The following is a 23497-nucleotide window of genomic DNA, read 5'->3' as shown; positions in this document are numbered from 1 at the left end:
CCTCCCCAGGCAGCCCTGCTGCTTCAGTGGCAGCAGGTCTCATTCACAGTGGCCCAAGGTCAAGGCCAGAGCCAGGGCTGAAGTCCAGCACCATCCTGAGTTGCATGTATTGAGCACCTGCTGTTTGCCTGGCCCTGGGCTCAGCCTGATTAATTAGGTTCCTCATTTTATCTTCGCAACAGCCCTCGTGTTAATTATATCCTCTTTGTCCACTAGGGGAGGCCCAGAGAAAAAAAGAGGGCTCCCTTGCCCAGGACTCCCACTGAGAAGGGGGAGCTGAGATTCGAACCCAAGCCACGAAACCACAAAAGTGGTCAGAACTTTTGTCACTCTTTCTGTGGCCCTTGTTCAGGTCAGAAAAATTGTCTCAAAGACAATGAGAGCTATGGAGGAATTTAGAGCAAGGGAGGGCAGTCAGGTAGGAAAGCCCTTCCCCACATTTCATCAAGAGGACACTGGGCCATGTATCCCTTCAGCCATCCCCCACCCCAGAGACCAGCTAGAAATCAGATATCCAGTGGGGCTGTGGGCTACCTTCCAAGTTGGGCCAGACTTCTCATGAATTTCCTGTTCTGAGGCTCAGAGAGGGTGGCTGCTGGCCCCAGCCTGGAAGTGGCAGAGCCCGATTCCACCCTGGGCCTGAGGGCTTCCCAGGCTCTGCCTGCCCTCAGTTTCTCCTGTGGGCCTCTGCGGGGTGGTGACCAGACACGTGGTCAGTGGGGCAGCTGTGTTCCCCCAAGCCCCTGCGACCCTGACCCGGAAGCCCCCCTCAGCGCCAGGGGCTGGGGGCCAAATTTCAGCCATCTCTCAAGTCCCCTTCCCAGCAAGGGCTTCCACTGGGATTAGGGGCCAGGGTCAGGGGTCAACAGCATTTGCCTCAGCTCCTTTCAGGCCAAGAGCAGATTCGTTCTCCCTGCCACCTCGAATTTCCTGGACAAAGACTCAGTGGAGGGACCCGGCAGAGGGCCAGCCAAGCGTCCCTGGGAAAGCCCTGGAAGTGCCTCTGCCAGCTCAGCTGCCCCTGACTACACAGCCCCCATTCAGTCTTCAAATGAACATCGAACAGTCTGGTTGTGTGTGCCCATGCTACAGATAGGGAAACTGAGGCAGGACATGGGGGCCTCTCTGCTGAGGTTCCAGTGGCATTTTGTGCCAGCCTTGGCCAGGCAGGGGCCACGGCTGAGTGGCCAGGATGGGATCTGCGCAATACAGCACTGGAGGTGGTGTCCGTGGGGGCAAGTGGGTGGGGCCTGGCGGAGGCCAAAGGCAGACAGCCCTCAGAGGCGCGTTCCGCTCGTCAGCATTGGTTCCACTTGAGTCCACCCTGGACAGGCTGGAATGATCCCCCGGTGATGGCTGCTGGGCCGTGACAACTTGAAGGGGCCCAGCCGGCCTGACTGATGGCCAGTCAGGGGGCCTCCTGAAGCCACAACACCCCCCTCTGTGCTGGGAACAGCATCAGCCATCCCTGACTACCATGATGGGGAAACTGAGTCACAGGGCGGTACCACATCCTCTCCCGTCCCACAGTGTCTCACAGTGAGGCCAGGCAGCCCACCGAGGCCTGGATCCCTGCAGGCCACACAACCTCACCTACGACCTGAAAGAATCTGGGGACTGGGGTGGCTGAGTCATGAGAATCACTCGCTTCCTGCTCATTCCCCAGCACCTGGGCCGCAGATGCACACAGGTGGCTGCACTGGAGCCAGACCAGGGACCCAGAAAGCATAGCCCTGGGACCTCCCCTGAGGGGTCCTCCGCAGCAGTCGGGGTCTCACTGGCAGCTTTGTCAGGGCAACGATCCCGTCTCTGGCCCCCGATCTTTCCGTCACATTGAGGCCACCTTGTCACATGTGGGAAAATCCACCGTGGCTTGCAGCAAGGGGAGGAACAGCAGTGGACAGCACCTGTGCCCACTCTGGACGGGGATCTGCTGAGAGGCCCCCTTGTACTGGGTCTGGGCCTATCTGGGTCTCAGCTTCCCCAGCTAGAAAATGGGTGTTGGTCTCTACAGAGGAAGACCTCTTCCCCTTTGCCCCACCCCTGGGGCCTGCTCCCCACAACCCTCCAGCCCCCCCAGGCTCCATCCCCCCTTGCCCTGCTAATCCACCAGCCAGCCTTTGCCTTGGTCCGTGAGGCCTAATCCCCGATTGTCTGAGACCGGTTTTACATACATTTAGAGGCTTTTCATAATAGATTTACTGGGCCCCAGAACGGCCCTAGCCAGGCGATTAGCTGCTCCTTAATTGAAAACTCCCTGCCCTGCCCCTCCGCCCCTCTCCACCGGGACTCCAGTGGAGGAAAGGGACCAGGGAGGACCCCACAGCCCTGCAGGCCCCACAGGGGCCTTCACATGTGATTGAATGGTGTCTCCCCTGCATCCAATAGGACGGCAGCTGCCAGGCCCTCACAAGAAAGATCCATTGCCAACCCCAGCCAGTGAGGGGCTGGGTTGGGCCAGGGCTCCAACCTTATGTGGGTCTCGCCCAACACCCAGTGCTACCACAGCCCTTGGAGGGGCGTGGTCTCCCAGTTTCAGGTGGGAGCGCACGACTCACCCAGGGCACCTCGTTAAGGAGTTGGCCTCACTTGAACCCAGGCCTGTGGGACCCTGGGGCTCACAATTCAGGTCTTGGACCCCAGATCTCACTCCCTGGCCCTCTACGTGCCTTCCCATATCCCCACCAGGCTGCAGGGGTGCGGAATGTTCAGGGGTAGAATGGAGGATGGATGGTAGAGGGCTGAAAGTCAGTGAATGCTCCCACCCCTCACCCGTTGCTGCCAGGTCCCCAACAGGGCAACTTAATTCCACCTGTCACCAGGATGTGGGCCACGTTTATTTATCTGGTGTATATATGTATTTTAATTTAGAGCTCTGCCAGCCAGCACGGCTGACTCCTGCAGAGCCCCCACCACCCACCCCCAACAGCTGTGCCTTGCCTGAGGAGGGAAGGCTGGAGAATGAGGCCAGCGCCCCAGCCTCTCCCAGCTGGTGAGAAAGAGCACTTGATTTGGAGTCCAAGCACAAAACACACTTATTCAGTCATTCAACAAACATTCTCTGAGGGCTGGAGACCTTGTGCCAAACACTGGGTCTGGCGCCTGCAGTTGTGCCCTCAGTCATGGGCAAAAAAAATCCTCTCTATGCCTCAGTTTCCCAGTCTGGCCACAGGGAGTCAAGAACTGCAGCCCGGGGCTCCGTGCATGATTAATACTGCTAATAATGGCCCGGGGTGTGCCGACTCAGTGGAGCTGCCGTCATTAACACTCGGCTGTGATATTGCAAACCGTAACTCTGGTGCGCCTTTGTGGGGCGGGCAAGGCAAAGGTGCAGAGGGGGCCATAAACTGTCCCTTTCCGGGGCTTAGCTTGGCATTGCTGAGCAGGTTCATGGAGGGCCCTTTCAGGGGTGCCCCCCACAGCAAGATAATAACAGGCTCTAATTTTCACCACCTCAGGCACCCTCGCTAGGCCTGCCGGTTCCTCTGAGCCCACAGTGAACCATTATTGATGAGAATACATATTCTGGATTCACCTGAGTCACTTACCTGGGCTGCTGGGGTGGGATGCCCAGCTCCTCCCCACCCACCCTATGCCCATGGGGCAGCTCAGGCACCTACCGACAGTGGGGTCCCAGCTATGGAGCCTTGGGCTGGCCCACCCCTCCTTCAGCCTCAGCTTTCTCACCTGTACAGTGGGTTTCAGATAGGTCTCCTCTGTGTTGGGGAAGGGTAAACTGAGGCCCAGAAAGGAAACTGCTTGCCCTGCCCTGGAGGATCCCACTGGAGAAAGAAGCTGAGTAGGGGATGGAACCCACGCCTTGTACTACACTGCGCAGTTGGGGAAACTGCGTCCTTGAGGGAGAAGGAAGCCTGGCCACAGCTCGCCAAAAAGGGTGGTAGCAAGGAACCAGGCCTCCACTCCCTCCTCCTGAGACCAGAGCTCATGCCCCTGTTGTAAATGGGGAAACTGAGGTCCCGAGCATGGAGCTGGGACCTGAAGAGCTCAGGGAACAGAATTCTTGTTTGGAGACTGGCCTGGGCAAAGGCGCGGAGGGTAGACACTCCCGTGGCGGAGGCCCAGCCTGGAGGCCGCTGGGGGAGGAACCAAGTGAGAAGGTTGGGGCAGGAGGAACTGGGCCTTCAGGAGGAGGGGGCCTTGTCCTGGGCGTAGAGGACTCACTGCAGGGCTTTGAGCAGGGGGCAGAAATGGGGGGCACAGCTATTCCCCGGATTCTCCGCACATCTCAGGTTCTTTAGGGAGGCACCACAGCCTCAGCCTGCTGCCCTCCCCCTGCCCGGGGGTCCCAGTGGCCGCATGAAGCTTTTAAGCACTTAGCTCAGCCAAAAGGGTGCGAGGTGAGTGGCTGGCTTTCCAGCCCGCCCTGTGCAAGTGCCCCTGGGCCAGAACCATCACCTCTTGCCTCCTGTTCCTCTCCCACAGCCGCCTTCTAGGCTGGGACCACGTGCCTGATGCCTGCCTAAGTTTCCCTTTGTCAAATAGGGGCAGCTCCTCAGTGGTCTCAGAAATTGGTCAGGAAAATAAGCACAGAAGCTGGGGGTGGGGGAGGCTTGGCAAGTGGAGGGGCTCACGGAAGCACAATCAATAATAATGTCCCCGGCTACCTCAGCAGCCTCTCCAACCTCCATCAATGTGGTCTTGGGGGCTAGAGCTCCGGAGGGGCCTGGGTGGGTGAGCCTGTCGGAATGACTTTCCTGGACCTCGAGCCCCGGAGTCAAACGCTGTGGCCCCATAGCTAGAGGAGGGGCCACACAACCCACTTGGGGGCCAGACTGGAACCACGGCAATTCCTACACCTCCAAACTCATGTAATTGAGCCAGAGCTTCAGAGAGAGGGCAGCCTCGGGGTCCCCAACACAGTCTGGTGGGCTGAACAAATGCTTCCTAGAGGAGAAGGCATGAAGGGTGGCCCACTCCGCCAGGTCCCTGGGCGCTGGGGGGACACAGTCTCATCGTCCTGGGGTTGCCCAAGGCCCTGCCCAGATCCAGCTTTTGATCCCACCCAGGCCTAAGCTCACCCTGGATTCACAGGGTCCACCTCTGGGCTTGGTGTGGCCTCAGTTTCCCTACCTGCACAGGAGAGGGGTTCTCCAGCACTGCTTGGTGCCCCCCACCATGGACTGCATTGTCTATTAGGACCCATCAATCTTCTCTGGGCCTCTTGGCCTCCATTGCCCGATCAAGGGGGGGGTGTCAGGGGCTGTTGGGTGGGTGGCCCCCTGGGAGTCTTTCCTTCTTTCTGGTTTCACATCTCTGCTCAGCCATCTCAGGCGGCGTTCTGCTCCGTCCCGCAACAGTGCAGAGAGGCACAAAGGGTCCAGTGGCCTCCTGGATGCCTCCCCGGGAGGGCAGCCTGAGTCCTGAGGCTCAGCAGCCCCCCACCTGGAGTCTACTCCTCCTAAACTCCAGCCTGCTTCCTTTCTGGCCTTCGAGGCCTTCCCCCCTCAGCCTCCGGAAAGTCTGGGGGACGATACCTGAATCGCCCTTCCGTCTAGTCTCTGTGCTACCGTGGGTCCTGCCACCTGCCCTGAGCTCAGTGTTCCAGGCCCATCTCACCTGTGGTCCACACCAGGCCCCAATGGTCATCACCCGTATGGTTCTAATAATGACTGAACCAGCCCAGCAGCTTCAAGGGGAAACTAAGCATGGAAGGGGTTCCCCCTCTATCCCCAATGTCTCTGCCCCATAGGTCATGCCAGCCCAGTTTTGACCACTTAATTTTCGGCTATGTGTCATCTCGTGGTGATTTATGGCTCCTTGGGTTCCTGGCCTCCAACTCATTTTTTATTTGTTCATCATTGGCCGGCCAGCCACCTGCAACCTGGACCACCGTCCCCAGCACCATGCCCTCTTCCCGTGGCCTATAAGCTCCCCCAACATGGGGCTCAGAGACTACTGGGGAAGGCCTCACCATCCTCACTCTGACTCCAGAGACCGAAGGAGGGCCCAGCACTGACTGCACACAGTAGGCGCTCACTAAATGTTTGCTGGGGGCGCTGACGTTGGCACAGGAAATGCAATTGTCATAGTATACTCTTTTCTGATCATGCAGCTTCCACATAAATACATATACAACATTCATTCATTTGATCATTTAGTGAGCGCCTACTGTGTACCAGGCATGCTCTAGGCACTGGGGACACGCAGTGACCTAAACAGACAAATACCCCCACCCTTGGGGAGCTCACAGTCTAGAGGAAACAGACAAGAAACAAGATAAATAAGGAAAATATGGGGTATGCCTAAGGGATGGTGAATAAATGCTAAAGAGAAAAGAAAATATCCAGGAGGCAAGGGAGGGGGTTGGGGCGGGCGTGTGTTGGGGTGTTTGAGGAAAGCCCGAGGGTGCGTCAGGGAGGGGCACAGCCCAAGCAAAGGTCTGGAGGTGGGAGGTGGGAGCCCCCGTGAGTAGTGAGTAGGAGGACCCCCAGGGAGCAGGAGTTGGGAGGGAGGAATAGATAGGACTCGATGAGGACCAAGCCCTGGGGCTGAGGGACTGTGGCCTTTCCTCTGAGTTGGGGGAGACGTGGGGGCTTCCAGCTCTGTGGCTATAGTCAAAGGACTTGATAAGACCTCTAAAAACCAGTTTGGTCCCCATCAGTCCTGGGGAAATGAGAACCATCACAGCAAGGGGTAGGGGAACCCAAGGGGGCGGAGCCCAGAGCTTTTCCTGGAACAGAGATGTAGATGGAGATCCTGAGGACTAGAGGGAAGGGGTGCAGAGAGCCCGTCCTGTAACCGTGGGGCTTGTCCCTCACACACACCAAGCCGCCCACGGACCTGAGGGGGCGAGGTCTCAGGGGAGGCATGGCTCCATGGGAGCAGCCAGGGGGGCAGGAGGGACCTCAGGACTCGCCTCCCCGCCTCTCGGACCCCCTGCTCATCGTGAGGCACAGAGGCAGCAGTAACCAGCCACAGGAGGGAAATCACTTTCCTCTGGAACCTCCAGGCAAGAAAAGGTGCAGAGCGGGACCCGCATACCAATGGCTGCATACTGATAGCCAGGCTGCCCTGGGGCCTGCAGGCAGCGTGGGGGTCTCAGCTGTGGCTGGGGTGGGGGCCGCGGGGCCCCCAGCTGTGCACGGTGCAGCCCCGGAAGTGATTGGCCACTCTGCATGTTGATAGTGGCGCCCGAGGCAGTGACGAGTGGCCAGCATGGGACAGGAGTGGTTCCGCAGAGACCCGGGCCCCAAATGCGTCTGGCGCTACAGGAGTGCACATGGCTCTTGCGGCTGTGCGATCAGACTGTGCAGAGTGTCTGCGTGTGGCAGACAAGTCCAACGGGAGACTGTGGGCCAGGCACAGGGTCCCAGTGATGCCCAAATAGACCCGAGGAATCAGAGACTTGACAGCAAGGGGCATGGGGTGAGTCACCACTGGCCAGGGAGGTCGACAGCCCAGCAGTGATCTGCAGAAAGGCTGCACCGGCCGGGGGCACAGCACAGGCCAAGGCCCCGCGGTGGGATCTATTTGTGGATTTACCCACCAAGGTTACTTTTTGTGTTAAAACTGGCTCAAAAATAGTTAAGTAGTTATCATATCACAGAATATAAATGTACCTTACTGACGTACTTCTAAAACTTGCATAAAGTTATGGCAGTCATGTTGATTTAAAACAAAACAAATAATAATTTAAAAATCCTTGTAATAGCTAAAAGGTGGAAACAACCCAACAGTACTTCAGTAGATGATGGACAAACCCAGCATGGCCTATCCACACATGGAGATGGAGTGTTATTTGGCCGTGAAAAGGAGGGAGGCGCTGACACTCGCCACAACGTGGATGGACCCTGAACACACGGGGCTCATGAGAGAAGCCGGACACACAAGGCCACACAGTGTGTGATTCCACTTTTGGGAAACGTCCAGAACAGGCACGTCCACAGAGACAGGAAGTAGATTCGGGGTTGTCAGGGGCTGGGGGTGACTGCTCATAGAGATGGGGTTGCTTCTGGGGGTGATGGCGTGTTCTGCGATTAGATGGTTGCACAACCCTGTGAATATACCAAAAGTTGTGGGAATGTACTTTAAATGGATTGATGGTGTGGTATGTAAATTATATCTCAGTAACATTTTTTTTTAAATAACAAAATCAAAATCAGCTGCTAAGATTCTACCCCATTGCCCCTGCATTTCTCTCCTTCCAGCCACCTGTCCCTGTGGCTGGGTTGGAGTGTGGGCAAGGGGTCTCGGGGAGAGTGGACTCAGGCAGGCCGCCACCCCCTCTGACCTTTGGGGTCCTCAACGTGGGGTGGGGGGACCTAGGGTCTCTCTCTGTGGTGCTCAGCAGGAGCATGCATCCTCTACCCCAGTCACTGAGCAGGGCTGGGCGGGGGACACAGGGGTCTTTGTGCCTTTGGCTGGTCTCATTAAAAGGCAGCCCCTGTCGCCAGGCCTAGCACGGCTGACTTCATTAGCTGAGAGCCTTCCCTCTCGGCAAACTGCTGGAGATGCTGCAGTCCCGGGGGGTGGCCCAAGGCCCAGCTGCCTCGCGGACCCGTCCCTCAGCCCTACCAGGCAGTCTCCAGACTCTCTGCCTCTGTCTGGGGCTGGGCTGGGGTGGATACTCCTGGGACCCCACAACCCACTGACACATGCCTTTTGCAAAACTAGAAAGGGATTAAAGGCAACAGTTAGGGAAATTGAGTCACACAGTGGCAGAGCTTGGCGATGGAGATGTCACAGAATTTGGTTCCTAAGAGACTGGTCATGTGCTCAGAGGGACACTTAATAAGCCCCTGCTGTGTACTCAGAGCCAGCCCATCTCTTCCATCCACCCCTCAGCAGCCCCAGGGGGGCAGAGGACTCATTCCCATTTCTCAGAGAGGGAAACCAAGGCCCACGGATGGCAAGAAAAGGTACAGCGCCCCATAAAATGCTCATTCCAGGGCCTGGTCCCAAAACAATGCACAGAACCAAAGAACCAGTCATGACTGTCCCCAGATGTTCCTCAAAGACACCCCTCCCTAGCAGGGACTTGACTCCCAAATGATAAGCTCAAAGTGCCCCTCCAACTAGGGTCGCCAGCCCCAAACAAAAAGGCACACCCTAGAGGTTTATGCTCATTTTATTATAAAAAAATACAGAATCCAAAGTTGATTGTGACAGGGGTATGGGGGGGCCTTGTCGTCAGCTCCAGGAGTGGTAATGCCACCACCCATGCTGACAAAAACTCCCCAGCTGGCAAGCCGGGCTGTCTCCCAGCGGCCAGGCACCATATATATTTATATATATAATATATATATATATATATATAAAACACAGATCAGGAAAGGTGGGTAGAAATATGAAATCTGTATAAATGCACTGTTTGCTTCATTAAAGTGTCTTCGGGAGGGGTTTTCCTTTTTCTTTTTCTCTTGGTGGTGGTCTCACCCCTCATTTCATTTTGTTTTATCTTATTTTCTTTTTTCTTATAAACATTATTAGTTAGAGTAGAGGGAGGGGGGGTCTGACAGACGCACGAGCTTATTGCGAAGTGCAGCTTCTACTCTAAAAAGTCATCCCACCCCACCCCCCTGCTAAAATAAAAGCCCCTTGCCCCCAAGAAGAGGTGGGGGGAAAAAGAAATTGTCCAGTCCGCCCTCAGAAATACAGTAAAAATAAATCACAGTATATACTTGCTGGCTCTATTTACAGAAATGTAATGTCTTCTTGGCCTCGGGGACAATCATGTGAAGCTGGGGGATGGGGTGGGGTGCTGTGATTCCGAGGGACTGGGACTCCAGTCACCAGTGGCCTCTGGTGAAATACTCTGAGAGCCGATCACCAGGCATGAGGAGGGTGGGGCTGGGGGACAGGGGTCTGAGATGGGTTCAGATACCTGGACCAGTCCTGGGGTCTCACCTTGCCCCTTCTACCTTAGGCTGGCCTGACCCAGGGCACCTGGGGGGTCCACAGTGGCCTCCCAGCCAGGACGCAACAAATGGACTAGAGGTTCCAGATCCCCATCCCCCAGGGGACCAGGGAACCCTGCCCCATCCATTCTATTTCCTTCCTAAAGTCACTGGCAACAGCAAGGAATAAATTAAATTAAAAACGCAAGTCTCTGATCCAACCATGAAAAATACACTAAAATAAAAAATCAACATCGTCGACAGGGTCTCAGGCTCTCCAGTGGCGCTGATGAGATGGCCTGTCCAGGGTCGATGCTGACACCAGCCCCCTTGGGCATTGGGGTCTGCGGCTGCACCCTTCCCCTGAGGCTGGTCCTGGGGTGGGTGGATGGCCCCCTGCAGGTGGGGGCAGCACCAGTCGTGGGAGAGGCAGGCGTCTCTATTTGGTCTCGGAGATGGCCGGCCAGGTGGGGCCAGCATCCTGCAGGCCGGGCCTAGGAGCCCAGGAGGGTCCAGAGCACGGGGACAGTGCTGAGGAATAGCTGGCCGCTGCCCAGGCCGTTGCACGAGTTATTGCTGGTGAAGATGGGCTCCGGGGCTTCGTACAGGGTCTCATCTGGGGACACGGAGACAGGATGGTCGGTGAGCGGCAGCCCAGGTCCCTCCGTCCGTAAGTGGCCGCCCCCCGTCATCTGCTTTCCCTGCTTCCTAGAACTTCTCCTGACCTGAACTTCATTAACCAGCTCAACCCTGGCTGCCCCTCAGGGTGTAGAGATTTCTGTCTACCTTGCTTGGGACTGTGCCTCCAGCACAGAGCGAGGCCAATAGCAGGTGCCCAAATAAGTGTGCCTGGCACCCAGGTAAAGTCTCAAGGCTGTGGGAGCCCCCTCATCTCTGGGTGTTTCAAGAGCTCAGAACACAGGTCCTTTGGTTCACCTCGGGGAAATTCCCTGAAACCCACTCTCCAGGGGCTATGGCCTCAGTGGTGGGGGCCCGCCATGGGCTTCAACCTTCACTCTTGAAGGTCTGACACGTCCTGATTTGCAGATGGGGAAACTGAGGCTCAGGGGAGGGGCCTACTTCAGCTATTGCTGAGGTTGTGGGACTCCCCAGGCTGTACCGTGACTATCCCTCGACTCCATTGACCACTCGGTGGGTCCTCAATGAAGACACAAGGATGGGGGCCTGGACCCTGCTCGAACCCCTGCGCACTTACTAGTGGGCCGCACATAAACCTTCAGACGCAGGCACGGCCTATCCACAGCATTGGGTGGCGTGGCAGCTGGAAAAGAAGGGTCGGGGGTTAATGGAGCAGGGGGCTCTTGGTGCCCGAGACCTTCTAGCACTGTAACCCCATTCCCCACGCTGGTGACTCAACCCTGACTCCAAGTGGGGATCTCCCCATAAAACTCCTAATCACACATTAAAGTCCCAGATACAGTGCCTCCTATTTCCCAGAAGTCCTCCTTCACACTTCCCCTGACCCTCCCGCTGCTGAACCCTAACCCTAGAGACTGGGGGTATCTGTGTCCAGCACCATCTCATTCCAGAGCAGCACAGGGCAAAATTGAAAGGTGATGAATAAAAATACGTTTGTTTTCAATTGATCAGCCAAAAGTTAGTGTAACCAAATGATTGACACAGGATCAAAGTCCTGCTCTCTGGGCGCCTGTCAGCAAGTCTCCCCAGTCTGGGGCTCACCTGGGACACAGTATATGCTTTGGAATGAATCATTTCTATCTGGGAGATGATGGAAGCCAGGTACCCTGGGAGGGATCCAGGTTCCAACTCTCTTGGAGGGACCAACACAGCAGAGGTCACATGGAGGTGGAAGCATACCTCTCGGTGGTCTTCAAGCCTAAACTGCCACCATTACTACTCCTGCTTCCTGGCCCACCTGGCAAGTGCCCTGGAGCAAGGGCAGGGGTGGTGCCACAGCATCAGCCAGGAGTCAGGAGGGAGGGGGACTCAGGGATGATAGGGAGGGGGAGGGCAGCCTGAGGCCCCATGGGACCAGTGGGGTGCATTTGTGGACTGATGCAGCCACCCACAGAGCTGTCCCCGCCTGTCCTCTCAGCCTATATTCTCTGCGGCCACCACTTCTGCCCACCCCCACAAGCCCCTCACTCTGGGAGATGAAGATAAAGAGCACGTAATAGAAATAACATTCGTCACAGAGATAGGACGAATAATTACAATAATTATCTTTATGAAACTCCTGTCTCAGAAAGAAAATGTAATTTTTCTTACATTGCGGAACTTAAACACCTTCTTCCCCCCTCCTCCACCCCTTTCTTCCCTGAATTAAAAGGAAAAGTCCAAATAGAACAGAAGGAGGAAATGGGCTTTGTAGAGTTTAATTGACACAGCAGGAGCTGGAATGGCAAGAACAGGGTCCCTTCCCTGAGGCCAGGAGTGGGAGGGTGGGGGTGTCAGGGGGAGGGCCTAGGAGACCCCTGCCCAGGTCAGGATGTGCTGAGCAGAACACCGGCTCTGCCCTCACCTGTGGCTTTGACCAAGCTCCTCTCACCCACCAGACTCCGTTTGCCTCAGTTTACCCCCCTCAGTGCATTGGGGGTGGGCCGCCCTGGTCTCAGTGTGAGATAGGCTGACTGATGGTGGGGCCATCGGCTCCCCCAGCCCAGAGACCCTGTGGCTGACCAGAAGCTGAGGTCATGTGTGTGGTTTCAGCCCCACTCTGAGTCTCAGTTTCGCTATCTGCAAAATGGGGACTCTGACAGCGGCGCCTCGGGGCTTGCAGGCAGGGTGAAGACACCATACAAAGGACTGACCCCGCCCCCCGCAGAGGCGGCCAGCTCAGGGCCACCGGCCCGCACCGAGACCACGCCCCGGCCTGGCTCCCCCGGCCTGCCCCCACCCCGCGCGCCCACTCACAAATGTAGTAGTACTCGTGGCCCGGGCGGAACTCGAAGCCCAGCGAGAAGGGCGTGAAGAGCTGGAACTTCTCGGAGAACTTGAGCGGGCCCCCGGGCGCCGCGGGCCGGTTGCACTCCCAGCGCTTGAAGCCGCGCTGTCGGTGGTCGCAGGAGGCGTGGCCCTCGCCGTTGACCATATACAGCACGTAGTGCTCCATGCGCTCGGCCGGCGGCAGCGGCGCCCCGTAGTGCGGGCAGTATATGTCCAGATAGTCGTTGATGCTCACCTCCACGGTGTAGCCCCCGCCGTCGTCCGCCGTGCCCACGTGGAACCTGGGGGCGGGGTCGCGGGGGATAAGGATTGTGAGAAGCCGGGCCAGTGATGGGGAACCCAGGAGCGGATCCAGCTTGGAGGCGGGATCGAGGCTTGGGGAGGGTGAGAGGGCGGGGCCAACGGGGGCGTGGTCAGCGCGGGGCAGGGGGCGGTCTTAGGAGACCGCTGGGCGGATTCCGCCTATAGAATGGTTCCAGGGTGCGAGCCTATGGTCCCCGGCCTGGCACCCGCCCCTCCAGGTCACAGCAGGCTCCTCGAGCCCCGGGCCTACAATGTGGTGGGCGCTGAGGAGGAGGGGTTGCCACCAGGTATTCTGGGTAACATGCAAACGATCTGGTGCCACGTGACTTGGAGGCACCCCACGCCCGACTTCTGGGCCGTTCTGCGGCAGACAGGCCCAGCACAGGCTGTTACCCCAGCAGGAAGTCCCTCTCCAAAAGTGTTGTCACTGCTTGACTTCGACGCCCGCCTCCCCCAGACAGCCCCCCAATGTGCCACCACATTCAGCCTCCTCAGTTTTCCTTCTGCAGATCCGCTTGCCAGGAAGGCCCACGGAGGCGCGGGGACGCAGGCCAGTGTTCTGGATCTGTCCGGGGCAAGCTCTGCCCCAACCCCTAGCCTGTTTCCCTATAGGTGACAGGGTTTAGAGAGCACCTCAGGCCCTCCGTCTCTCGGCCCAGCTCAGAGGTACCCTGGGTTCGATCCACAGCCCCACACGATGGGTCGGTCCTGTGTGACCCCACAGAGTCCCGCATCCTCCCTCGGGAACTTCGGGAATCCGGCAGCTGCCCCCCCCCCAGCTCCTGATCACCCCATCAGATTCCCCCAGCCCTGAAACCTCCACCCCCCCCAAGCCGCCCAAGCCCCTTCCTGGGGGAGCCCTCATGACCCAGCCTTGTCTTGTGAGGATAGAGGTCAGCTGAGAGAGGGACTCGCAGCTCCCTTCCATTACCGCCTCTGGCTACAGCGCCAGGAGCCCTTAGATCTCCCAGGAGTGGTCCCCTGGGTCTCTATCATGTAAACGCGGCCCGGACCAAGGAAGGACAAGGGGGGCCTCCTGAAAGGGGTTTATTAGCACATAAAAGGCCTGAGAATGAGGTTTGCAGGGCAGGCTCCCACAAGCTGCCCCTGTCTCCTCCTTCCCTGCACAGGCAGGGAAACTGAGGCTCAGCGATGGTCAGCACCAGGGATTGCAGCCCTGCCGCTGCCTCTGTGCCCACTCTGCCAGCTGCCTCAGCCCCCATGCCATGTGCACTGATTGGCACAGCTGGGCACCTGAGGGGGATCGGATTATCAGATGGCAGAGGCTGGCCCCCTGCTGCCCCTGAGATGCTGAACCAGGCCGGGCCATGGGCTCCAGAGACCCACAGAGGTGAGAATGACGCAGGCACGAGACCCTGCTCAGTCGTGCCTCATTTTTCCCATCCAGTACTAGAGTGGTGGTGATTTTAAGGCTCACAGAATTTCAGTTCTTGAGTAGAGGGAGCAGACTCTCCCCCAATCCCTTCTCCACTTTGTTGGGTTTGTCCAGGGACGGGGAGCTCATCTCACCCCCACAGAAGTGGAAGGGTGATTGCAGAATAAATGTGTCTGGCAGCGAGACTCAGGAAGTGGGGGCCAGGCTGGGACCAGGGTCAGCCTCAGACCCTGCCCATCACTTGGGTGGCCCCACGCTGGGCCGGGCATGGGCATCTCATGGACCGGCTCTGTGCTCCAGCCCCTTGGGCTCAACTGATGCAAAGCAGCTCCAGGCTTTTATGAAAAGTCATTCTCACCCTCTCCCAGCCCTACTGGAAACCCCACTGGTCAGCCAATTGATGACGGACACAACCGTGGGCCCAGCACAGGCCCACGCCCAGGCCTGTGGGAGAGAACGGGACGGGGGACCACGGGGGTTGGTGCTGGGCTGGAAGCGCCACCATCCTGGCTCCCAACCCCTCTGGGCCTGTTTTCCCTCACGTCCCCGGCATGATGCCTGGGGATGCACTCACAGCCTACAAGAGAGCCTGGCTCTCTACAGAGCCTTTATTGAGACCACAATGGACTCTGGAAAGTGGGGCCACAGCATGACCCTTTCTTTCTCCTCCGCCTCTGCCTGTGTCCCCCCATTAGACCTGCCTGCCTCCCCCTACATCAGATGCCACCATCATTCTCTCTTCCCAGTTCACCTTCTGGAAAGTATCAGAGACCGAGGCCACTTTGCTGCCTCAGAGGCTGGAAGCCCAGGCACCACCAGACTTCCCCAAATCCAGGGCTCACTTTTCTGCATGTCAATCAGACCCTGTGATCCCCTGGCTCAAAACCCTCCCCATCATGCAGAATAAAACACACAGTCCCCCAGTCCCATGAGGCCCCATGTCACCCTGACACCCCCAACCTCATTGCCCTTTGCCCCCAGGTCACTCCCTTCCAGCCACACCAACCACCTGGCTGTTCCTGTTCCCACCCCAGGGCCTTTGCACATGCTGTTCCCTCTGCCTAGAATGCTTCTGCCCACCTCATCACACATCTTGTTCCAACGTTATCATAGTTTTACCTCCACACAGTCGTGCTGCCTGCCCTCCTGGACCATGGGGTCGGCCTCTTCCTCCTCTGCCCCTTCTCCCATGACCAACACAGCCCCTGTACACAGTGGGGCTCAATAAATGTTTCATGATTGAACAAAGGCCAAGGATTCAAGGTCTTTGAGATGTTAAAGACGTGGGGAGCAGAGAACAGCCCCCATGTGGGGGTGCAAGGACCCCAGGAAGGTGTGTCCCAGGAGTAGTTCCCTCACCCTAGTGCTGGCTGCTGCCTACGTGGGCCATTTTTCCCCCTTCCTGGCTCTAAAATAGCATGGGCCTTGCTGTGTTGGCACTCCTGGTTCCAAGTTGGCGGGGGAGCCAGGGGCGGGTGCCTCACCTCTGTTCATGGTGGCGCCTGGCATGCATGGGGGAGGGGCCCAACCCTAAAACCAAGGGAGCCTGGCGCGTACAAGACAAAGCCTCCATTTCCTCTACTGGTGCCTTAGCCTGATATGCAAATACTCCACAGGAGCAGCAGATAGAGATCAAAATTCTCACTAAGGGGTTAATGACTGACTTGGGAATTTTCCCAGACAGACGACTCCCCTAGGCTTTCAGCTCTCCTGCCTCCCTCCCCCGCCCCCCCTCGCCCCACCAGCTACACCTTCACCCCCACCTTGCTCACCCTGCCAATGTCTACTCCTCCAGGCAGCCCTCCCAACCCTGGGTGGTCCCTCAGCTGTCAGGGCTCCACAACCTGCCCTCCCAGGCCACCCCAACCTTGCCAGCTGCCCCCTCCCTGCAACCACCCAGCAAGCAGCTAATTAGATCCAATTGGGCAATTGTCAAGTTAGACGCTAATAGCAAAGCAACTAATTAGGGATCTCACCCAAAACGAGGGTGGGGGGCTGTGCCACCTTTCCAGACTGGAAACTGAGGCACAGGTGGGGTAGGCAGCACGCCAGGGTCATGTGATTCCATCCCACCCCCAAGTGGGGCAGAGCCTGCCACTCCCAGTGAGGCCCCAAATCCTCAGTGCCCACCTCCAGTGTTTCGAGAGGCCAACAAGACATTCTCCATCAGAGGCCTGGCTGCCTTCCTCCTGCAGGGGGTGGGGGGCTGGGCAGGACGTCAGGGAAAATTAGGGCCCTGTGATGGTGCAGGGTCAGAAAGGACAGTTATGGCCTGGTGGGTGCAGGAGGCACACTGAATGCCGGGGCCCCAGAGCTGAAGCAAGGGGGGAAATGGGGCAGGGAGTGTGTGAAAGGTAGGGGAGGAGGCGCAGGGTCAGCCCCACTCCCGAGCCTTGACCTCAGCAAGACGTGGCCCAAGTGCATAGTCCACTCGCGTACACGTCTTGGTCACCCACCCACCTCCAGAGTGTGCACAGTGTTCCTGACACTCCTCGGCCAGCCCCAGACCTGGCTGCCTCTTGAAAAGGAGGTGACACCTGAGTGTGCCCAGCTTCTCGGTGGCCGTGGATGAGTCACTTTTCTCCGGGTCTGCAAAATGGAGGCACCGTGGGGCACCTGACCCAAAAGGTGGGCGAGGGGGCAACTTGGCCTGTGTGGTGAACAGAGCCCCTCAAAGCCAAGGTCCCAGGACCCGACTGGGAGGCGAGGCATGCAGCCCCTGGCACAAGGGCCCACGCAGCCAGGTGGGCGTGGGGTCTGGCTGAGGCAAAAGCAAAATCCTGCCGGCTTCTGTGCTCACGCACTGGTCTAGGGATGGGGGCGGCACGCTGGGACTTGGCCCCTCCCCCGGCGTGGCCCACCTGGTTGGGGGGACACAGCCAAACCCTCCCCCAGGACCCATCTCCCAAAGAGAAAAATCCCCACAGGGACACTATGGGGCATGGTGGGTCGTGCCACCCATTCCTGAGAAGGAGGGAAAGGGAAAGCGGGTTTCACGGAGGAAACCTAGCTCAGGGGATAGGACCCCTGCCAGCCTGGCTCAGGGGCGTCGTAACATCCATTGCAAGGGCATCACTGCCTTCCAGACCCCCATTAATGCACCTGCCACCCCCAGAACAACCAGGACCTCCACTCATGACCCCAGGGACCTGTGAACCTCGTGGGGAAGTTTGCTGCGGGGCCCAGAGATTGGAGACACCAGCCCCCTTCCCGGCCCAGCTCCCAGGCAGGTGGAGGCCAAATCCGGCTGAGTCTACAGCTGGCTCCAGGCCTCTGCACCTGATCCTTGGTTTCTTCCTCCGCTGAGGCCACCCAGGGTGGTCCACGGTGGGGAGGGACCGGGGCTGGGGCAAGGAGGACTGCCGGCCCATCAGACCCCAGGAGGCCTGCACATCCCAGCTCAGATCCGAACAGACAGAGCCCAGGCCCTTGGCAGGCGGGGGCGGCTCATGACACCTCACTCAGCCCCTGACTCCTCCGGCACTGCCGTCTCAACCCTGGAACGTTGCTGGGGAGTTGGGCCCCAAGCCTGGAGGCCCCTCCTCTTTCCCACAGGAGTTGCCTTGGTTTCCCCCTCTGTGGGGTGCCCCTGAGGCCCTCGGAGCAGGCCATGCCTACACCTGGCCCATCTACAGTGGGCCCTGCTGCCATCTGCGAGGGGCGCAGCTTGCTGGCCCCCACTTCATAGAGGAGACATGGGAACTCCAAGCAGCAAAGCCACCCATTGGAGGTCACACCCAGGGTTCCGGGACCCACGAATCTGAGTGGAGCCTCCCCGCAGTCCCCGGACCCCATCTTCCGGCCCCAAGTCCCCAGGCCCACCGGATCTCACTGTCTAAACTCGCCAAACCCCCAAGGCGGGTGGACAAGCTTCTTTCAAACAAAACAAAAAAGCCTCATGCGGCAAAATGTGGCATCGCCCCTTCAGAGCCAGACCCCTCACACCACCACGGCAACAGCCCCCCGAGTCCCCATTTTCCCACCTACCATTTGAGGGGGAACATGGCCACTGCCCGCCCCTTGGGCAATCTGGACTGGGGGGGCCAGGGGAAGGTGGATGGAGCCCCAGATGCCTGGTTGGGGTGAGCGCCAAGCCCAGAGCTCGCAGCGAGGTCTGCACTGCTGGATCCACTCTGGCTGCAGTCTTCCAATCAGGTGGGGACTCTGGGGATGGCTGGTGCCCTGCGTGGTGCCTGCGCTCAACCTTGATGGCCCCTCTGCATCATGGGCAGCATGGGGCCCCGGAGACTTGGCAATATTCCCCGGCAGGTATCCACCTGGACCAGGGGTCGGAGGAAGAGCCAATAGGATGAGCAGAAAGAGCAAGCTGTGCCACCACCAGTGAGGCCCTGGGTCCGCCAGAGCCGGGCTGCACATGCAAACACATGTGTGCTTTGCATAAACATGCGAAAGACACACGTGTGTGCATCCCACAAACGGACACACACATCCTCCCCACGTACAAATATGCACATGTACCCCCAGACACCACACATTCCACACAGACAAGCTCCCGCAAACATGTATGCACTCTCCACATGCATGCCTTCCAGGCACAATCACACTGACACGTGCAAACACGCCAGGGTCACCCTGCCACACAGACAAGCGCGTGCACCACACAGACACACACCTCCCAGCGCCCCTAGGAGCCCCACACGTGTGGACAAGAACTCACAGCGACTCTTACAGATAACCCTGTAGCCCCGGAACCCCCACGTACACAGCTGCACATACAGCCCCACACACGGCCTGTGGCCAGGTGAGGGCAACAGGCTGGGGACCCTGGTCCGGAGACATGCAGCAGCCAGCCGGTGGGTGCACAGCAGCTGGTGGGGGTGCCGGGCCGGGTGGCTGGACTAGGTGCCAGGCCCCACCCTGTGACACAGTGGGTGGTGAGTACAGGGCTCCCTCTGCGACATCTGCGGGCCCGTGTGTGCAGGAACCAGTGTGCACGGCAGGAGGACACAATTTGGGAACCAGCCACACGTTCACCACCATTCACCACCTCAGTGCAGGTACCAGACCTGGCCGGGCGAGGGTGGCCGGCCTCCCCGAAGTGCCTGTCCATCCCCATCTGAGCACAGTGGTCCCTTGGGCTCCTCCACTGCCTGTCTGTCCTCTACTTGAGCTGCCTAGCCTTCGCTCTGTCCCCTTCCTTACAGTGTCTTTTGTGTGCGCCCGTCTCAGGCACAACCCCCCCCTTGTCCTCAGCTCCCACCTCCTCTGACTGCCACCACCAATTCCTGCTTTGACCCCATCCTTGTCCCTCCCCATCCAGGCCCCTCTCTCCTCTCTGTCCCTGGGGCTGCCTCATGCTCCAAGTCTGCACCTCTCCTGTGCGCCATGGTCCCCAGACTGGGTGCCCTTGGGAAATCTCCATTCCTGGGCGTCCTCAGACCCTGAAGCCCAATGCCACCCCTCTTCCTGTGCCCAACACATCCCGTCACCAGGCACAGGTTCTGGTCCAGCCACTCATGGACATCAAACCTCCCAAGGGGTCCCCAGGGGCCAAGGCCCCTCTGGCAGAGCCCCTCAACCTCAGCAGTGTATGGAGCCCCGATCTGTTCTGCATCCACCTAGGCCCCCAACCCCAACACAAGATATCAGGGAGGACACCTCCCACCAGGGATGCCCTAGGCAAGAGGAAGAGGAAGAGGAGGGGAGGGGAGAAGGCCCTGATGGCCAGACAAGCAAGGCCATCGCTTGGGGGGCTGGTCAGAGCAGGGCTGTCAGGTCAGCAACAGGAGGTGGACGAATGGCCAGCAGAGCCAGGATGGGGTGCCTCCTTCCCCCAACGGGATCCTGCTGGCAGCATAGCCCTGTGGCAGGTGGGGCAGCGGGCAGCCCCAATGACCCCCTTCCAGTCTCCGTGTTTGGTGTGCCCTAGAACAAAGGACAGGCCACACTGGGACAGGGATTCCGGAGCTGAAACCAAAAACTTGGGCTGGGAAGCACTGCCCGCTGGGCTCCCTGCTCGGGTGGCAGCGGGGAAGAGCCTTAATCAAACCCACATATGACCAGCGAGGAGGGTGGCGCAGGGGACTGACTCCGCCGTGGCCCAGCTGTCCCTCCTTGGTGTGGGGTCTTTGCCCTGGGCCCCGGGGTCCGACCCCGCAGCTGGGCAACTGAGGGGGGTGTCTGGGCATGCTCCCTGCCCCCACAGCTGCGGGACACTGGCTGCCCTTGTCCCAGAGCCTGACTCAAAGACCACCCTTTATGCAACTTTCCGCCCGAGGACCAAGGATGGAGTAGGGCAGGGGACAGTGGGGTGTGGAGACGGCAGGCTCTGGAGGGTGGCTCAGCGGGCGCTTGGAAACAGAAAGTGACCCATGGCAAAAGGGCAGGGAGTGGAGCCCAGCCACCACGGCAATGCGGTGTGACCCTGAGTGCTAGGGCAGACTCCAGAGTCTCGGGACCCTGGAGCCCCATCTCCCACAGGACACCCAGTCCACTCCAGCCTTGGAGGCCCAGGGAGGGACCGCCCAGCAGATGTGGTCAATCACCAGCAAACTTTTCTCGCTTCATCTAACGGGGGCTTCTGCTGCCCTCCAATTTGTATTCAGCACCCAGGTCTAAGGATGTTGTGTGGGCAGGTGGGTGGGGCACCTCTGCCAGGCGTGGCAAGCTAGGCACAAGGCCACCTGGGTCCCTGCCCCAACTCTGCTCCCTGGCCATGACCTTGAGCCAGCTGCTCAGCCCCTCTGTGCCTCAGTTTCCTCATCAGTGTTAGGAGGATGGGGAAAGGGTACTACCTGACCAAGACTCCTGGGAGAGCCCCCAAACCCCCTTGGTCCTTGGGTCTCCCATTCCTACAAGGCCGGGACCAAAGACCTTCTGGAATAAAGGTGGACGCTGAGTCAGTAGGGAGGAACATTTCAACTTCCCCAAGTTAATCTGGGGACCCGCTGGCAGGATGTGCCTGTGGCCCCCCCATCTCCAGGGGCAGCTCAGTGCCAGGGTCTCCGGGGATCCCCACCAACTCCGAAAGGGGGTTCCCTGGAGAGACCAAAGAATAGGGGTCTACCAAGTCCAGGAGGGAACTTAAGGCTGTACCGCTTCTGAATGTGCCTGAGGGGTTCCCCAAACTCCTGGGGACGGTGGCGCTCTGGGGCATGCACGGCGCAAGTCCCCAAGACTGCACGACAGTGGGCTACCCTGGAGGGAGAATGCACGAGGAACGCGAGTCCCTGAAACTCTGGGGGACCGGAACTCCCTGGGGGCTCCCGCGGAAACTGGGCGCCCCCACTCGGGAGGCAGAGCGCGTGGGGGGCGCCCGGAGCTCGTGACGGGGAGGCCGGGCCCGGGGCAGCGGCGTCCGCGGTCCCCAGGCTCCGGGTCCCCGCCCGCGGCCGCGCTCACCTGGGGTTGCTGCGGTTCCAGTAGACCGCGTAGCGGTCCGAGTTGGCGCGGGCGGCATCCTCGGCGCGCGCTACCGGCGCCGGCGGCGGCGGCAGGAGCAGCAGCAGCAGCACCGGCAGCAGCGGGCGCTGCACGGGCGCCATGGCCCCGGTCCGGCCGCCGCGCTCGCCTGGCCGCCGCCTGCCAGCCGTCTCCGCCTCCTCCGCCGCCGCCGAGCGGGCGGGCGCAGGGCGGGCGGGAGGAGGGCGCGCCGGCGCTTGGAGATCCCCGGCTGCCCCCGCCTGGGCGCGCGCGACCTCAGGCGCCGAGAAGTCAGGCGGCGGCGGGCGGGGCGCCGGGGTTGCCCCGGGCGCCGGCCCGGCCGCGCGGACTCTCGAAGCGCCGGCCGCCGCCGCCGCACCCGCTGGGGAGGGGCCAGGGCGCCGGCCTTTGTCCCGCCCGAGCGTCGGAGGGCCGCGGGCGCCCCCTCCTGCCGTGCCCCGGCCAAGCGGGGGTGTGTGGGCGCTCCTGCCTCATACGCGCCCCCCGCCGGGGCCATAGCGTCCCAGACTCGTCCCGGTCGGTGTCCCCGATCCTGCTGCCGAGATCGTCAGGATCCTGCCCCAGCGATCACCATCATCATCACGCGGCCTTGACCCGAAGGTGCCTGAATTCCTCTCAGTCGCCTCCACTGAAGCCACTAGGCCCATCTACAGAGCCTGGCCCATGGGAGGAACAGGAGGCACAGAGATGACTCACCCCCATCTCATCCCTTCATTCAAACCCAGACCCCAAATCCTAAACCAGGCCCAAACAACTCTGTACCTCCCATCCAACCTGGTAGAGAATTTTGCACTGGGACTGAACAAAGTCCACTAATGCCTCTTCAGGGGCCCCCCAGGGCAGTTACCTCCCTCTGGACCTCTGTTTTCTCATCCGGGAAATGGAACAGGAATCCCTACCTCAGCACCTTCAGCAGATTAAGTCAACATGCAGGAAAAAAGTCCAACAGGGGGAGGAGAACTGGAAGGGCGTTCTGGCAGAGGGCACAGCTTAGGCAAAGGCGTAAAAGCGCCTGACCTGTTCAGGGGACTCAGAGTGATCACTCCTGGGGGCATACTGTGGGCAAGGAACTGAGGGCCTGACCTCGTTTTGTCCTTATTCATGCCACAGCCTCCTTCACCAGACTGAGCTCATGGAGGTATGCTGTCACCAAGTGCTGGCTGGAAAATGCCAGTGGTGCCCTGCCAGGTTCCACCTCTCTGGGTTTGTTTCTCTCGCCCAGGCCTGGTGCAGTGTTCAGGAGCTCTTGAACTGGAAGGTCCACAAGTGATGGATAATCGAAGCTACTCCCAGGAATCATAAGAAGCCAAAGATTGGCTAACTAACCTTCGCCCAGGCAAGACAGGGATATCAGATGGACCCACCCCAACCACTCACCCCTGAAACATTGTGGGCATGTGCCACAGGTCCCCTGAGCTTCCTGCCCACACTTCCCCGCCAGCCAGTCACACCTCCTGCACTTTGTTCAGACTATACCCCACCTGGAGTCCTTCCCCTTCTCTTCCCATTAAAATTCTGTTTGTCCTTTAAGGCCTGTCCCACTCTGTGCCCCATCCCCGCAAGACAAGTTTCTGTCTTCTTCCCTCTGGGGAACTCAGCCTGTCTGTTG

At 59.3% G+C, this 23497-nt stretch overlaps 1 protein-coding gene across 2 annotated transcripts; it reads right to left on the bottom strand.

Moving 5' to 3' along the window:
- Window positions 1-9377: 9377 nt before the first annotated feature.
- Window positions 9378-22110, bottom strand: EFNA2 (ephrin A2). 2 transcript variants are annotated; one of them, XM_081076652.1, is made up of 4 exons: window positions 21847-22110; window positions 12753-13066; window positions 11074-11139; window positions 9378-10473 (listed from the first exon to the last, which is right to left on the bottom strand). In XM_081076652.1, exons 1-4 carry the CDS (start codon window positions 21987-21989, stop codon window positions 10352-10354), a joined length of 645 nt encoding a protein of 214 aa, XP_080932778.1. In that variant the 5' UTR covers window positions 21990-22110; the 3' UTR covers window positions 9378-10351. The 2 variants fall into 2 exon arrangements, with proteins under 2 accessions (XP_080932778.1, XP_080932779.1); XM_081076653.1 differs by lacking the exon at window positions 11074-11139 and having other exon boundaries at window positions 9437-10473.
- Window positions 22111-23497: the final 1387 nt, after the last annotated feature.

Source organism: Rhinolophus hipposideros (assembly GCF_964194185.1).
Source record: "Rhinolophus hipposideros genome assembly, chromosome: 16".
Classification (NCBI taxonomy): Eukaryota; Metazoa; Chordata; class Mammalia; order Chiroptera; family Rhinolophidae; genus Rhinolophus; species Rhinolophus hipposideros.
This window is presented reverse-complemented; position numbering and strand designations above follow the sequence as displayed.

Excerpts from the sequence above, each read along its gene's own strand:
- EFNA2 (XM_081076652.1), bottom strand. The coding sequence starts at position 21,989 with ATGGCGCCCGTGCAGCGCCCGCTGCTGCCGGTGCTGCTGCTGCTGCTC. Across the intron at positions 13,067-21,846 it reads TGGAACCGCAGCAACCCCAG|GTTCCACGTGGGCACGGCGG; the intron begins GTGAGCGCGGCC and ends CCCCGCCCCCAG. Across the intron at positions 10,474-11,073 it reads GGTTTATGTGCGGCCCACTA|ATGAGACCCTGTACGAAGCC; the intron begins GTAAGTGCGCAG and ends CCGTGTCCCCAG.